Source organism: Pongo pygmaeus, chromosome 20 (genome assembly GCF_028885625.2).
Source record: "Pongo pygmaeus isolate AG05252 chromosome 20, NHGRI_mPonPyg2-v2.0_pri, whole genome shotgun sequence".
In the NCBI taxonomy this organism is placed as follows: domain Eukaryota; kingdom Metazoa; phylum Chordata; class Mammalia; order Primates; family Hominidae; genus Pongo; species Pongo pygmaeus.
The window spans coordinates 18,527,455-18,540,925 of record NC_072393.2 but is presented as its reverse complement, the minus strand read 5'-3'; the positions used below and the strand labels follow the sequence as shown (position 1 = coordinate 18,540,925).

Genomic DNA, 13,471 nt, shown 5'->3' with positions numbered 1-13,471 from the left:
CTGCACTCTACTACAGAGAGAGACCCAGTCTCAAAAACAAAACAAAACAAAAAAACCCAACCTGCCAGAGAGAGACCCAGTCTCAAAAACAAAACAAAATAAAAAAACCCAACCTGCAGGAACACTGATGTGACCCTGAGAGAGATGATTTTTTCTTTTCTTTTTTTTTTAGATGGAGTCTCGCTCTGTTGCCCAGGTTGAAGTCTGGTGGTGGGAGCTCGGTTCACTGCAAACTCCACTGCACTTCAAGCGAATCTCCTGCCTCAGCCTCCTGAGTACCTGGGATTACAAGCGTGCACCACCACGCCTGGTTAGTTTTTTTGTATTTTTAGTAGAGACGGGGTTTCACCATGTTGGCCAGGCTGGTCTTGAACTTCTGGCCTCAAGTGATCCGCCTGCCTCAGCCTTCCAAAGTGCTGGGATTACAGGCGGCAGCCACCGTGCCCAGCTGAGAGATAATTTTCTGCTGGTGTTCCCCAAAAGGAAGTGAGCTCCCCGTCATGGGAGGCATTCAAGCCAGTTCTAATACACTTCGGTTGAAATTCAACATCTGGACTCTGGATTCCAGACAAGTTTCTCTCCTTCCCAGCTGAGTGCCCTTAGCTGGTGATGAAACCCCTTTGCACCTCAGCTTCCTCATTTGCAAACTGGCATGGCCTCCCATGTTTGTGGCGAGAGGCCAGGTGCTTGTGAAGTACTTTGCAAACACGAGGGCAAGAATGAACATGAGGTGTGTTGCTGTAATTATTAAATACATTCACAATTCAGTGGCTGTTGCTGAAATATCCACTTCCAAGACCACCGGGGCCCACCCAGCCCGCCAGCCCCAGGTGAACTCACCCACGTCCTCGGCGTGGCAGGCTCAGCTCCTTCTGCAATGAGACAGAAATGGGGATCATTCTCAGAGAGACTAGCCCTCAGAACCCCTGGCCGTTGATGCACACCCACAATCCCCAATCCCCTGCCCCAACCAATGCATCTTTTCTGCTCTACACACTGGGCTCAGCCCTGCCTCAAGGCCTTTGCACACTATCTGTGCGCTCTCTCAGAACAGCCTTCCCTCCCTTCCGGCCCTAATTAACTGCAGCTCATACTCCATGTCTGAACTCAACATCCCTTCTTCCTGGAGGCCCTCCAGATTCACAATCTAATTCCCCACCCGGCTCCTACCATACCTGCATTAAAAAATATTTTAGGCTGGGCACGGTGGCTCACACCTGTGATCTCAGTACTTTGGGAGGCCAAAGCAGGAGGGTTGTTTGAGCCCAGAAGTTTAAGCTAGACTGGGCAACACAGCAAGACTCCATCTCTACAAAAAATTTTTTAAAAATTAGCCAGGTGCGGTGGCTCACGCCTGTAATTCTGGCACTTTGGGAGGCCAAGGCGGATGGATCACTTGAGTTCAGGAGTTTGAAACTAGCCTGGGCAACATAATGAAACCCGTCTCTATAAAAAAAAAAAAAAAAAAAAAAAATTTAGCTGGGCATGGCGGCTCAAGCCTGTACTCCTAGCTACTTGGGGGGCTGAGGTAAGAGGATTGCTTGAGCCCTGTCACAAAAAAAAAGGCCGGGCTGGCCAGGCGCAGTGGCTCACACCTGTAATCCCAAGCTTTGGGAGGCCAAGGTGGGCGGATCACCTGAGGTCAGGAGTTCAAGACCAGCCTGGCCAACATGTTGGCCCCATCTCTACTAAACCCCATCTCTACTAAAAATACAAAATTAGCCAGGCGTGGTGGTGGGTGCCTGTAATCCCAGCTACTTGGGAGACTGAGGCGGGAGAATTGCTTGAACCCGGGAGGCGGAGGTTGCAGTGAACCGAGATTGCACCATTGCACTCCAGCCTGGGCAACAAGAGCGAAACTCCATCTCAAAAATAAATAAATAAATAAATAAGTAAGAAGGGCCGAGTGCAGTGGCTCGTGCCTGTAATACCAGTACTTTGGGAGGCCAAGGCGGGCAGATCACGAGGTCAAGAGATCAAGATCATCCTGGCCAACATGGTGAAACCCTGTCTCTACTAAAAATACAAACATTAGCTGGGCGTGGTGTTGTACGCCTGTAGTCCCAGCTACTCAGGAGGATCGCTTGAACCTGGGAGGCGGAGGTTGCAGTGAGCTGAGATGGTGCCATTGCACTCTAGCCTGGCAACAATGCGAGATTCCGTCTCAAAAAAGAAAAAAAGAAATTAGTCAGGTGTGGTGTCGCACGCCTGTAATCCCAGCTACTCAGGAGACTGAGGTGGGAGGATTGCTTGACCCCAGGAATTGGAGGTTGCAGTGAACTATGATAATACCATTGCACTCTAGTCTGGGTGACAGAGCAAGACCCTAAGTCTAAAAAATAATAATTATTATTTTATTTAAAATTACAAATTAGTTGTATTTATGAAGAAATATGTCAGTAGTGGCTAAAAACTAATAATCTGTTGAGAAAACAGAGATTCCTGAGTTGTCCTCTCCCTGTCCCGTCTCAGTTGTCCCTCTCCTCCTGGGTCTAGGTCTGAACGCCATTCTCTCCTCACTCGCTGCAAAGTCTACGCAGGTTTGGGCCCTGGGTACCAGCGGGGGCATGGGGAGGACGGCTGATGGGTGACTCCCTTTTGAAGACCCTTTTAGAGCTCAGCAAGCCGACCTGCACCAACTCTGGGTGCCCTCACCACATGCAGGATAGAAAGCCCTGAGCTTGTGTTCCACTGTGACCTCATAGTCCATCCTCAGACATGGCCTGCCCAAGAGGGCTTTTTGTTGTTGTTGTTTTTGTTTTTTTTAGACAGACTTTTGCTCTTGTTGCCCAGGCTGGAGTGCAATGACGCAATCTCGGCTCGCTGCAACCTCTGTCTCCCGGGTTCAAGTGATTCTCCTGCCTCAGCCTCCTGAGTAGCTGGGACTTTTTTTTTTTTTTTTTTTTTTTTAGTAGAGACAGGGTTTCGCCATGTTGCCCAGGCTAGTCTCGAACTCTTGACCTCAGGTGATCCACCCACTTTGGCCTCCCAAAATGCTGGGATTACAGGCGTAAACCACCATGCCTGGCCAAAAAAACAGTTTTTTGTTTGTTTGTTTGTTTGTTTAGATGGAGTCTCACTGTGTCACCAGGCTGGAGTGCAGTGGTGCAATATTGGTTCACTGAAACCTCTGCCTCTCGGGTTCAAGAGATTCTCCTGACTCAGCCTCCCAAGTAACTGTGGTTATAGGTGTGTGCCAGCACGCCTGGCTAATTTTTGTATATTTAGCAGAGACAAGGTTTCACTATGTTGCCCAGGCTGGTCTCGAACTCCTGACCTCAAGTGATCCATCCGCCTTAGCCTCTCAAAGGGCTGGGATTACAGCGTAAGCCATCGCACCCGGTCAATCAGGAGGGTTTTTAAATTCTCAAAATGCCATGTGGCACAAGTTTAGAATCTGGGGACACCCAGACGTGGGTCCAGTTCAATTCTCTGTTTCTTCCTGGCCATGCAAGTTATTTGTATGCCCTGTGCCTCAGTTTCCCCATCTGTAACTGGAGATGATGTGAGTAGGGTTCTGGGTTAATCATGATCAGCCATTACTATTGCTGCCGTTGTGTGCTGTTGTACTATTGTTGAGCTCAGCAAGGGACTATGGAAGCTATCATAATACCTGGTAAATGTCCTTGCATTTACTGAGCCACCTCATACGAACCGCGGGCAGGGGCTGTTTTACTGGCAGGGAAACTTAGGTGCAGAGGAAAGCCGGCTGCCCACGTCTCTTAGTGGAGTGAGAGGCAGGAAACTGGGTCTCAGGACACCCTCCCTCCACACACATCAGGGCGGCCACGTTGGGGACACACGACTATTTTTACTTTGGTGGGCTCCAGGCTGCCCACGTCGCGAGCTGGGTGTTCGCCATAGCAACCAGTGACGACATCGGCCCCTACAGCCAATTGGAGGGGGGCGGAAGCTGCTGGGCTGCCGGATGACCCAGCTAGGAAGGCAAGGCCTCCCGGGAGAGGCGGGGAAGGGTCGCGGGGGTGTGGCGTCACCCTAGGCCTGACTTCAGCTGCTCTGCGCTCAGAAAACCAAGCTGTCACTATGGGAGGAGAATAATCTACCCCTCGGAGCTCTCCCTGACTGCTTGAGTATGTCTGAGGACAGACAACTCACGACGTTTAGTTCAAGCAGTCATGGTGATGGAACCATCACCACCATCACCGTGGCCATTAGGGTCTCCTTCTGCCCCTTCCAATAGTTGTGGGATTTTTTTTTTTTTTTTTTTTTTTTTTTTGAGACAGCATCTCGCTGTGTCGCCCAGACCGGAATGCAGTGGTGCAATCTTGGCTCACTGCAACCTCTGCCTCCCGAGTATCTGGGATTGTGGGCATGTACCACCACACCCAGCTAATTTTTGTATTTTTTGTAGAGATGAGGTTTCACCATGTTGCCCAGGCTGGTCTTGAACTCCTGGTCTCAAGTGATCCACCTGCCTTGGCCTCCCAAAGTGCTGGGATTACTGGCATGAGCCACTGTACCCAGACAGTTGTGGGATCTTATACCACTTCCTCCACTACCCCACGTGAAACAGGGAGGGATTTGAACCCTGGTGGGGGGACCCACTTGCACCCCATCCAGGCATTTCCTTCCAAAACTCTGACAGTCCTTCCAAAACTCTGACAGTCCTAGGTTCCCAGTCTGGCTCCCCCACTCCAGCACTGTGTGACCCGACAAGTGACTTAACCCCTCTGTGCCTCAGTTTCCTCATGTGGAAAATGGCCCAGTGACATAGGGTTCCTGGAGGAATCAATGAGTAGCAAGCTCAGGGCCTGGTGCTGCGGGGGACCTTGATGGATGGGAGTAAAGACAATGATCAAGAGGTGAATAATAACCACCAGTTGAAAGTTGCTTCCAAAAGACAAAAAGATGTGAATATTTCGTTTGTTTGTTTTTTTCAGATGGAGTCTTGCTCTGTCACCCAGGCTGGAGTGCAATGATGCGATCTTGGCTCACTGCAACCTCTGCCTCCCGGGTTCAATCGATTCTCCTGCCTCAGCCTCCCAAGTAGCTGGGATTACAGGCGCCCACCACCACACTTGGCTAATTTTGTATTTTTAGTAGAAATGGGATTTTACCATGTTGGTCAGGCTTGTCTTGACCTCCTGACCTCAAGCGGTCCTCCCGTCTCAGCCTCCCAAAATGCTGGATTACAGGCGTGAGCCACTGTGCCTGGCCTGAAGATGTTTTTTTTAAAGTGGCAGAGAAAGGTGAGGCAAAACTGGCAGCTCCCTGCAAAGGCTCCCAGGGAAGCTGGACCACACAGAACTTCCTGGCACCACTCCCGGGCCCTTCAGTCCCCGCACCATCTGCTTCCGCCCACAGCCCACTCTGTGCCTGCTGTTCCCCTGGGAGTGGTTCCCACCCAGAGGAGTGGAGGTTGGGGAGGCCCCGACCCCCTGAAACAGCCCTTTAAAGGTAATATTTATGGTATACCCGTCTGCGCTTGCTCAGGCTGGGGGATGCTGCCTCCCCCACAAGCTTTAGCCCCACCTTGAGGAAATCCCATTTTGGAAAGACATAGCACAGCAGGAGCATCCCCATACTGGAGGGATTAAGAGAGACCCGAAGCAGCTGGGTGCCGTGGCTCATGCCTGTAATCCCAGCACTTTGGGAGGCTGAGGTGGGAGGATCACTTAAGATCAAGAGTTTGAGCCAGGTGCAGTGGCTCACGCCTGTAATCCGAGCACTTTGGGAGGCCGAGGTGGGCGGATCACGAGGTCAGAAGTTCAAGATCAGCCTGGCCAACATAGTGAAACCCCGTCTCCACTAAAAATACAAAAATTAGCCGGATGTGGTGGCAGGCGCCTGTAGTCCCAGCTATTTGGGAGGCCGAGGCAGGAGAATTGCTTGAACCCGGGAGGCGGAGGTTGCAGTGAGCCGAGACCACACCATTGCACTCTAGCCTGGGTGACAGAGTGAGACTCCGTCTTAAAAAAAAAAAAAAGGTGGCCAGGAGCGGTGGCTCACGCCTGTAATCCCAGGACTTTGGGAGGCCGAGGCAGGCGGATCACCTGAGGTTGGGGGTTCGAGACCAGCCTGACCAACATGGAGAAACCCCCGTCTCTACTAAAAATACAAAATTAGCAGGATGTGGTGGCGCACGCCTGTAATCCCAGCTACTTCGGAGGCTGAAGCAGGAGAATCGCTTGAACTCGGGGGCAGAAGTTGCAGTGAGCCGAGATCGTGCCATTGCACTCCAGCCTGGGCAAGAAGAGGGAAAGAGTGAAACTCCGTTTCAAAAAAAAAAAGGCCGGGCGCAGTGGCTCACGCTTGTAATCCCAGCACTTTGGGAGGCTGAGGCGGGAGGATCACGAAGTCAGGAGATCGAGACCATCCTGGCTAACACGGTGAAACCCCGTCTCTACTAAAAATACAAAAAATTACAGGCAGGCGCCTGTAGTCCCGGCTACTTGGGAGGCTGAGGCAGGAGAATGGCGTGAACCTGGGAGGCGAAGCTTGAAGTGAGCGGAGATCACGCCACTGCACTCCAGCCTGGGTGACAGAGAAAGACTCCATCTCAAAAAAAAAAAAAAAAGAGTTTAAAACAGTTTGAGGCCATTCTGGCCAACATGGTGAAACACCATCTCTACTAAAAAATACAAAAATTAAATTACTCGGGTGTGGTGGGGCTCGCCTGTAATCCAGCTACTCAGGAGGCTGAGGCAGTGAGAATCGCTTGTATCCAGGTGATGGAGGCTGCAGTGAGCCAAGATGGCGCCACTGCACTCCCGCCTGGGCCACTGCACTCCAGCCTGGGTGACAGGGCAAGATCCTGTCTAAAAAAAGAGAGACTCGAAGGGAGAAGTGGGGTTGGAGGCACACAGGAGGGGAGGTAAGGGGCTTCCTGGTGTAGGGGGTGTCAGACAAAGCCAGCAGGCACATGGAAAACACCAGTCCATGCCCAGCAAACAGCACGTGCAAAGGGAGGTGAGACTCAGCCTGCTGGGCACCAAGCCCGGTTGGAAGTTCGATGCCCCTGGAATTAAATGGGAGAGAAGTCAGCATGGACCACATGGCACCAGCCCGAGGGCTTCCAGGAGGAGGAGGAGGAAGAGGAGGAGGAGGAAGAGGAGGAGGAGGAGAAGAAGGAGAAGGAGGAGAAGGAGGAGGAGGAGGAAAATAAGTGGAAGCGCTCCATGAGAAAGCAGGATCACCTTTGAGGGCTGAACCTAGGGGAGCCACCCCAGCAGCGGCAGAGACAAAGTCCAGATACAGGCTCTAGCCGTTCTCTGCTGGGGGATGCTCTGTTTGTGGGACCTGGTGTTTTGAAATTCGGTCATGTGTAAAGCAAAGGTCCAAGCAGGAGATGATAAATGTAATAAGATAATAGTAGTAGTAGTAATAACAGCTCACGTTACCCGGTGCCTGCACACCTTATGCGTGAGGCTGAGTTTAACCCAAACTGGGAAGGTCTCCACCTCCTCCCTGGACCCGGGGCTGTCGCAAACTGGCCGCCCGCGGGCCAGGCCGGATCCTTTTTCAGACCTCTCCTGCACACAGCCAACACAGCACGCCTCACATTGTCACCACCGGAGAGGATGCCCTTGGCTATCCGTCTGGATTGGCCAGTCAGCACTCGTTTATGAATGGACTCTTTGGCCTTTGGCCTCCAGGAAATCTGATTGGCTCGCATCAGCGATCTACCCCCTGATTGGCTGGGGTGCTCCTGGACCATTAACGAGGTTTCCAGTCAAAAGAGACCCCAAACTGGGGCTGATGAAGACAACACCTTCAGGTGCCAGATTGGTTAGAATTTCTCTGGCTTCCTGGTGGGTACTTCCCTCTTTGGGCCTCAGTTTCTTTCTCTGAAAAATGGAACGAATAATAGCACTGACCACTCGGGCTGTTAGGAGAATTGAATGCATGACAGGGCTTAGCCTGTTAATATGAACGGTTATTCCCACTTTGCTATTATTTTATTATTATTTTAATCTTCTCCCACTTGGACCTTTATTTTTATTTTTGAGATAGGGTCTCGTGATCACGGCTCACTACAGCCTCAAACTCCTGGGCTCAAGAGATCCTTCTTGGCTGGGCGCAGTGGCTCACGCCTGTAATTCCGGCACTTTGGGAGGCCGAGGTGGACGGATCACCTGAGGTCAGGAGTTTGAGACCAGCCTGGCCAACATGGCAAAACCCCGTCTCTACTAAAAATACAAAAATTAGCCGGGCGTGGTGACATATGCCTGTAATCCCAGCTACTCGGGAGGCTGAGGCAGGGAGAATTACTTGAACCCGGGAGGTGGAGGTTGCAGTGAGCCAAGATTGAGCCACTGGACTCCAGCCTGGGTAACAGAGCAAGATTCCTTCTCAAAAAAAAAGACCCTTCTGCCTCAGCCTCCTGAGTAGCTGGGACTACAGTCATGAGCCACCACACCTGGCACATTTCGACTTTCATTCCATGCTCCTTCCTGGCTTCCTGCCCTTTTTGATTCCCCTACTCCTGTTTCTAGCCCTCCAGAGGAGTCTTCCCAGCCCCTCAATATGGGCATGTCCTCTCCTGCTCCAGCACCTTCCATAGCTCCCCATCACCCTAGGGGGAAAGTCTAACCTCTTCAAAATCAGCACTGAAGGCCCTGGAAGCATTAAGTCCTAGCCATCAGCCTCTAGTGCTAAGAAATAGGTTCAAGTTCTTGTTTCCCCATATAAACAGGTAAGAAAGGCTACATGCCTCTGGGCCTTTGCACATGCTGTGGCCTCTGCCCGGAATGTCCTCATTCAGTCGGGAAATCCGTGCTCATTCTTCCACCTTCGTGGAGGGACGCCTGTGCTGGGTTGGTTTGGAGAGGAAGCCGGAACTGCTTGGGTTCAAATCCTGTCTGACTCTGTCACCTATACTTGGTGAAACCCGGACAGTGGCTATGCTTCTCTGAACCTCAGTTTCCCCTTTTGTAACACAGAACTTACCATCAGGAAATGTTTGACCCCCCCACCATGGAACAGGCCCCACTTCTTGACGTCAGCAGCACCCCCATTCGCCTACCCGGAGGCGGTTTCTCTATTTTAAGAGGCTGCGGGCGGGTTGGCATCTAACTGGGGCTGGAGGCGGGGCTGCCCCCCCACCAACACCACGCTGCTCGCCAATCCCGCCCCGCCCCCTCCTTTCCGCCCAAGTCCCCCACTCTTGCCTCTGGCCTCAGCGCCTCCTGTTCTGCCCCACCCCCGCGCGGCCAGAGACCGGGTGTCTCTGATCTGCAGCTCAGCCCGTGCCTTCCCTGACCACTCCCGACCTGGCTTCCCATCACCTGCTGAGTTCGCAGTCCCGCAGCTACCGGTGCGGCTCTAGGTTGGAGACCCGCCGGCCCCATTCCTCTCACCCCCTCAACCCGCCCAGAGCTAACCTCAGTCCCCGACCCCCACTCCACCTGCTCAGTCCTCCTTAGGTTCCAGCTTCTGTCAACCTCTCTCATTTCCCAAAATACCGCCCCCCGCTGCAATGCCTCGCCACCCTTGGCTGCCTCCTCTACCCCAGGGCTCCCAGCAATGCCTGAGTCAGGCGCCTCCTTCACTTGCTGTTGAGTCCCTTATCACAACTGATCACTCCGTGGGGTCACCGCTGCTCTGGCGTCTACCTCCCCCAACAGGTTGGGATTTCTAGGAGGGCAGCTCCAGAGGTTGCAGAACACTCTGCTGCCTCTCCAGAGCCAGGCACACAGCAGGCACTCCATAAATGTTCGTTGGGTAAGTGCTGAATGCCAGGTTCCATACCTGAAAACTTGGTGGCTTCTTAAGGGTGTGGTCTAAGTCCCAGAGGAAAATGGCCAAATCTTAATTCCCGTTTTTCATTTCTTATGATGGGGAAATTGAGGCCCAGAGAAGTCAAGGGGTGGCTGCCTAGGGTCATGTAGCCCCTGTGTGGCTTCAAACTTAGGTCTGCTGTCCCCGACTCCTGTGTCCCTACCTCCTGATGACACAGCCTCCCAAACATAAACTCGGTAAAAGGAGGACCCTATGGCTCGTTGGAAAACTGAGGCCCAGAGAAGCAAGGGTGCCCTCCCACCAGGTCACACTGCTGGTTGGCAGCGCCTTGTGCCGTAAGAGAGCTGGTTGAGGGCGCAGGATCGAATCCCAGCTAGGCGACCTCTGGAGAGTGGCTTTCCGGGACTAGAGCCTCAGTTTCCTTATTCTGACAAATGGGCGCCTGACAGCCCCAACCTCCCTAGGTCGTCGTAGGGCTGAGCTGAGGGTGTACTGTGGTGCAGCGACGACCCAAGGAGGTATTAATACATATGAACTAATATTAATACATCGCTAGTAATAGGACTAAAACAACCATGAACATATGGTGAGCTCTCTGGCTGCTGTTGCTAGCATTATTATTAGAACAGCTGGTGGGGAGGGGCAAAGCCCTCAGCCTCTTCCTCCCACGCCATCGCTTGGAGCCTCAGTTTCCCTAGATGTCCAAGGGGGCACCTTCCCCCTTCCCACCAGGAGAAAAAGCACTTTGAGAAGCGGGTGGTCAAAAATAAGCGATCTGAGCGTTCCCCACCCTCTGCCTCAGTTTCCCTACAGCCCGTGAAGGCCCCGCCCCCTCGGCACCTTTCAGGCCGCGTGCACTTGGCCGCGCCCTCCGCCTCCCGCCCGCCCGCGCAAGGGCCTCACCTGGAGCCCGCGGCGCCGCAGGAGGCTCGACTCGTCCATGGCCCGGGAGTCCGCGCCGCCAGGCCCGCCCCCGGCCCCGCCCCGGCCTGCCAGGCCCCGCCTTCAGGTGCCATTGGCCAGGCCGGTCAGCTGACGCGGCCTGGCCCCGCCCCTCCCGGGGAGCCCGGCCACAGGGCCCCGCCCCAACTGGGCGAGCTGGCCCCGCCCCTCCAGCAGAGCACAGAAGTAAATATTTTGCATGAATCCTCTCAGAAGTAACGGAGCATCATTCAGCCCCATTTTGCAGATGAAGAAACTGAGGCTAAGATAGGTTAATCAATGTGCCCAGCGCATTGGCAGGGCGCAGTGGCTCACGCCTGTATCCCAACACTTTGGGAGGCCGAGGTGGGCAGATCACTTGAGGTCAGGAGTTCGAGACCACCCTGGCCAACATGGTGAAACCCTGTCTCTACTAGAAAAAAAAAAAAAAAAAAAAATTACTTGGGGGTGGTGACGCGCGCCTGTAATCCCAGCTACTCAGAAGACTGAGGCAGGAGAATCGCTTGAATCCAAGAGGCGGAGGTTACAGTGAGCCGGGACAGCGCCCCTGCACTCCAGACTGGGCGACAGAGCGAGACTCTGTCTCAAAAACAAAAACAAAACAACAACAAAAATGTGCCCAGTACGCACAGCAGAACGAGTTCTAGGGTGAGGCAAGTGAGGATCTCACCCCTGTGCAAAATTTAAGGGGGCCCCAAAAAACTCAGCCATCAAGAGAAATAACATTTTAAAAGCATAAAATTAATGAAAACATTTATGATGAACAAAACATCAAAACTTTTATTTTTTATTTTATTTTTAGAGACGGGGATCTCACTAGGTTGCCCAGGCTGGTCTTGAACTCCTGGCCTCAAATGATCCTTCTGCCTAGGCCTCCCAAAGTGTTGGAATTACAGGTGTCAGCCACCACATATGGCCAAAACACCAAAACTTTTTTTTTTTTTTTTAAATTTATGAGATGAGTCTCGCTGTGTCGCCCAGACTAGAGTACAGTGGCATGATCTCGGCAACCCCTGCCTCCTGGGTTCAAGCTATTCTCGTGCCTCAGCCTCTCTAGTAGCTAGGACTACAGGTGCCCACCACCACACCAGGCTGATTTTTTGTATTTTTAGTAGAGATGAGGTCTCACCGTGTTGGCCAGGCTGGTCTCGAACTCCTGACCTCAGGTGATTCACCCACCTTAGCCTCCAAAAGTGCTGGGATTACAGGCCAAAGAGTTTTGGTGTTTTTTTTGAGTCAGGGTCTCTCTCTGTCACCCAGGCTGGAGTGCAGTGGTGCAATCTTGTCTCATTGCAGCCTCTACCTCCCGGGTTCAAGCGATCTTCCCGCCTCAGCCCCCATACCCCAGCTCCCAGAGTAGGTGGGACCACAGGCACATGCCACCATGCCTGGCTAATTTTTGTGTTTTTTTTTTTTGTAGAGATGGGGTACCGCCATGTTTCCCATGCTGGTCTCGAACTCCTGGCCTCAACTGATGCTCCTGCGTCAGCCTCCCAAAGCGCTGGGACTACAGGCATGAGCCACTGTGCCTGGCTTAGCACCTGCATTTTTTCTTTCCCTGGGACTCGCACTTTCTCTGCAGCCGCAGTTGTCTTTGGCTGCCCCACTGTACAGTTTGGACACTGGAGTATGTTTTCAGGCTCGAGGGGACCCTAGGAAGGGTCACTGGGCCCGATTGTCCATGAGGTACTGTAGAATTGCATCAAGTTATGGTGGCCAGATTGAGCAAATAATACAGGATGCCAGGGAAAACTTGTTTTTCTCATACAATTTTAAAAATTGACATATAATTCACATACCATAAAATTCACGCTTTTAAAGTGTGCAATTAATTCAGTGTTTTAAGCATACTCATAGAGTTGTGTAACCATCACCACGATCTAATTCCAGGACATTTGTATCATCCCTGAAAGAAACCCTGTACCTATTAGCAGCCAGTCCTTATTCCCCCTCTCTCAGCCCCTGGCAACTACCAATCTGCTTCCCGTTCTATGAATTTTCCTGTGCTGGATATTTCATAAAAATGAAAACATATAACATGTGGCCTTATGTGTCTGGCTTCTTTCAGCATCATGCTTTCAAGGTGCACCCATGTGGTGGCAAATATCTGTACTTCATTCCGTTTCATGACCAAATAATATTCCATTGTATATATGTACATGTACATTTTGTTGATCCACTCATTTGTTGGTGGTCACTTGGATTTTTTCACTTTTTGGTAGCTATTCTGAATAGAGCTGCTATAAACATTGGCATACAACGTTTTGCATAGATTTTTTTTTTTTTTTTTTTTGAGATGAAGTGTTGCTCTGATGCCCAGGCTGGAGTGCAGTCGCGGGATCTTGGCTCACTGCAACCTCTGCCTCCCAGGTTCAATTGATTCTCCTGCCTCAGCCTCCTGAGTAGCTAGGATTTCGACAGACACTCGCCACCACTCCCAGCTAATTTTTGCATTTTTAGTAGAGACCGGGTTTCACCATGTTGGCCAGGCCGGTCTCGAACTCCTGACCTTTAAGTGATCCACCCACCTTGGCCTCCCAAAGGGCTGGGATTACAGGTGTGAGCTACCGCCCCCTGCCTTTGTGGATATGTTTTGGTTCTCTTGGGTACATACCTAGGAATGGACTTCCGGGGTCATATGGTGTTACTCTATGTTTTGGGTTGTTTTGTTTTGTTTTGTTTTGGGACAGGGTCTTGCTCTTTCGCCCAGGCTGGAGTGCGGAGTAGCTGAGACTACAGGCACACGCCACCATGCCCAGCTAATTTTTTGTATTTTTTGTAGAGACAAGATTTCGCCATGTTGCCCAGGCTGATCTCAAACTCTTGG

General features: G+C 51.9%; 1 protein-coding gene across 10 annotated transcripts in view; it reads right to left on the bottom strand.

Annotated features, from left to right (window-relative positions):
• Positions 1 to 10,682, bottom strand: part of MAST3 (microtubule associated serine/threonine kinase 3) — a 54,850-nt gene extending 44,168 nt beyond the window's left edge. For 8 of the 10 annotated variants that reach the window (XM_054463187.2, XM_054463196.2, XM_054463192.2 and 5 more), the window contains exons 1-2: positions 10,606 to 10,682; positions 841 to 872 (exon numbers count right to left, since the gene is read on the bottom strand). In XM_054463187.2, the coding sequence (XP_054319162.1) occupies positions 841 to 872; positions 10,606 to 10,644 (71 nt within the window). In that variant the 5' untranslated portion in view covers positions 10,645 to 10,682. Of the gene's footprint in view, positions 1 to 840; positions 873 to 8,674; positions 8,774 to 10,605 lie in introns of all 10 variants that reach the window. The other 2 variants (XM_054463194.2, XM_054463193.2) reach the window with 2 other exon arrangements.
• Between the last annotated feature and the right edge of the window lie 2,789 nt (positions 10,683 to 13,471).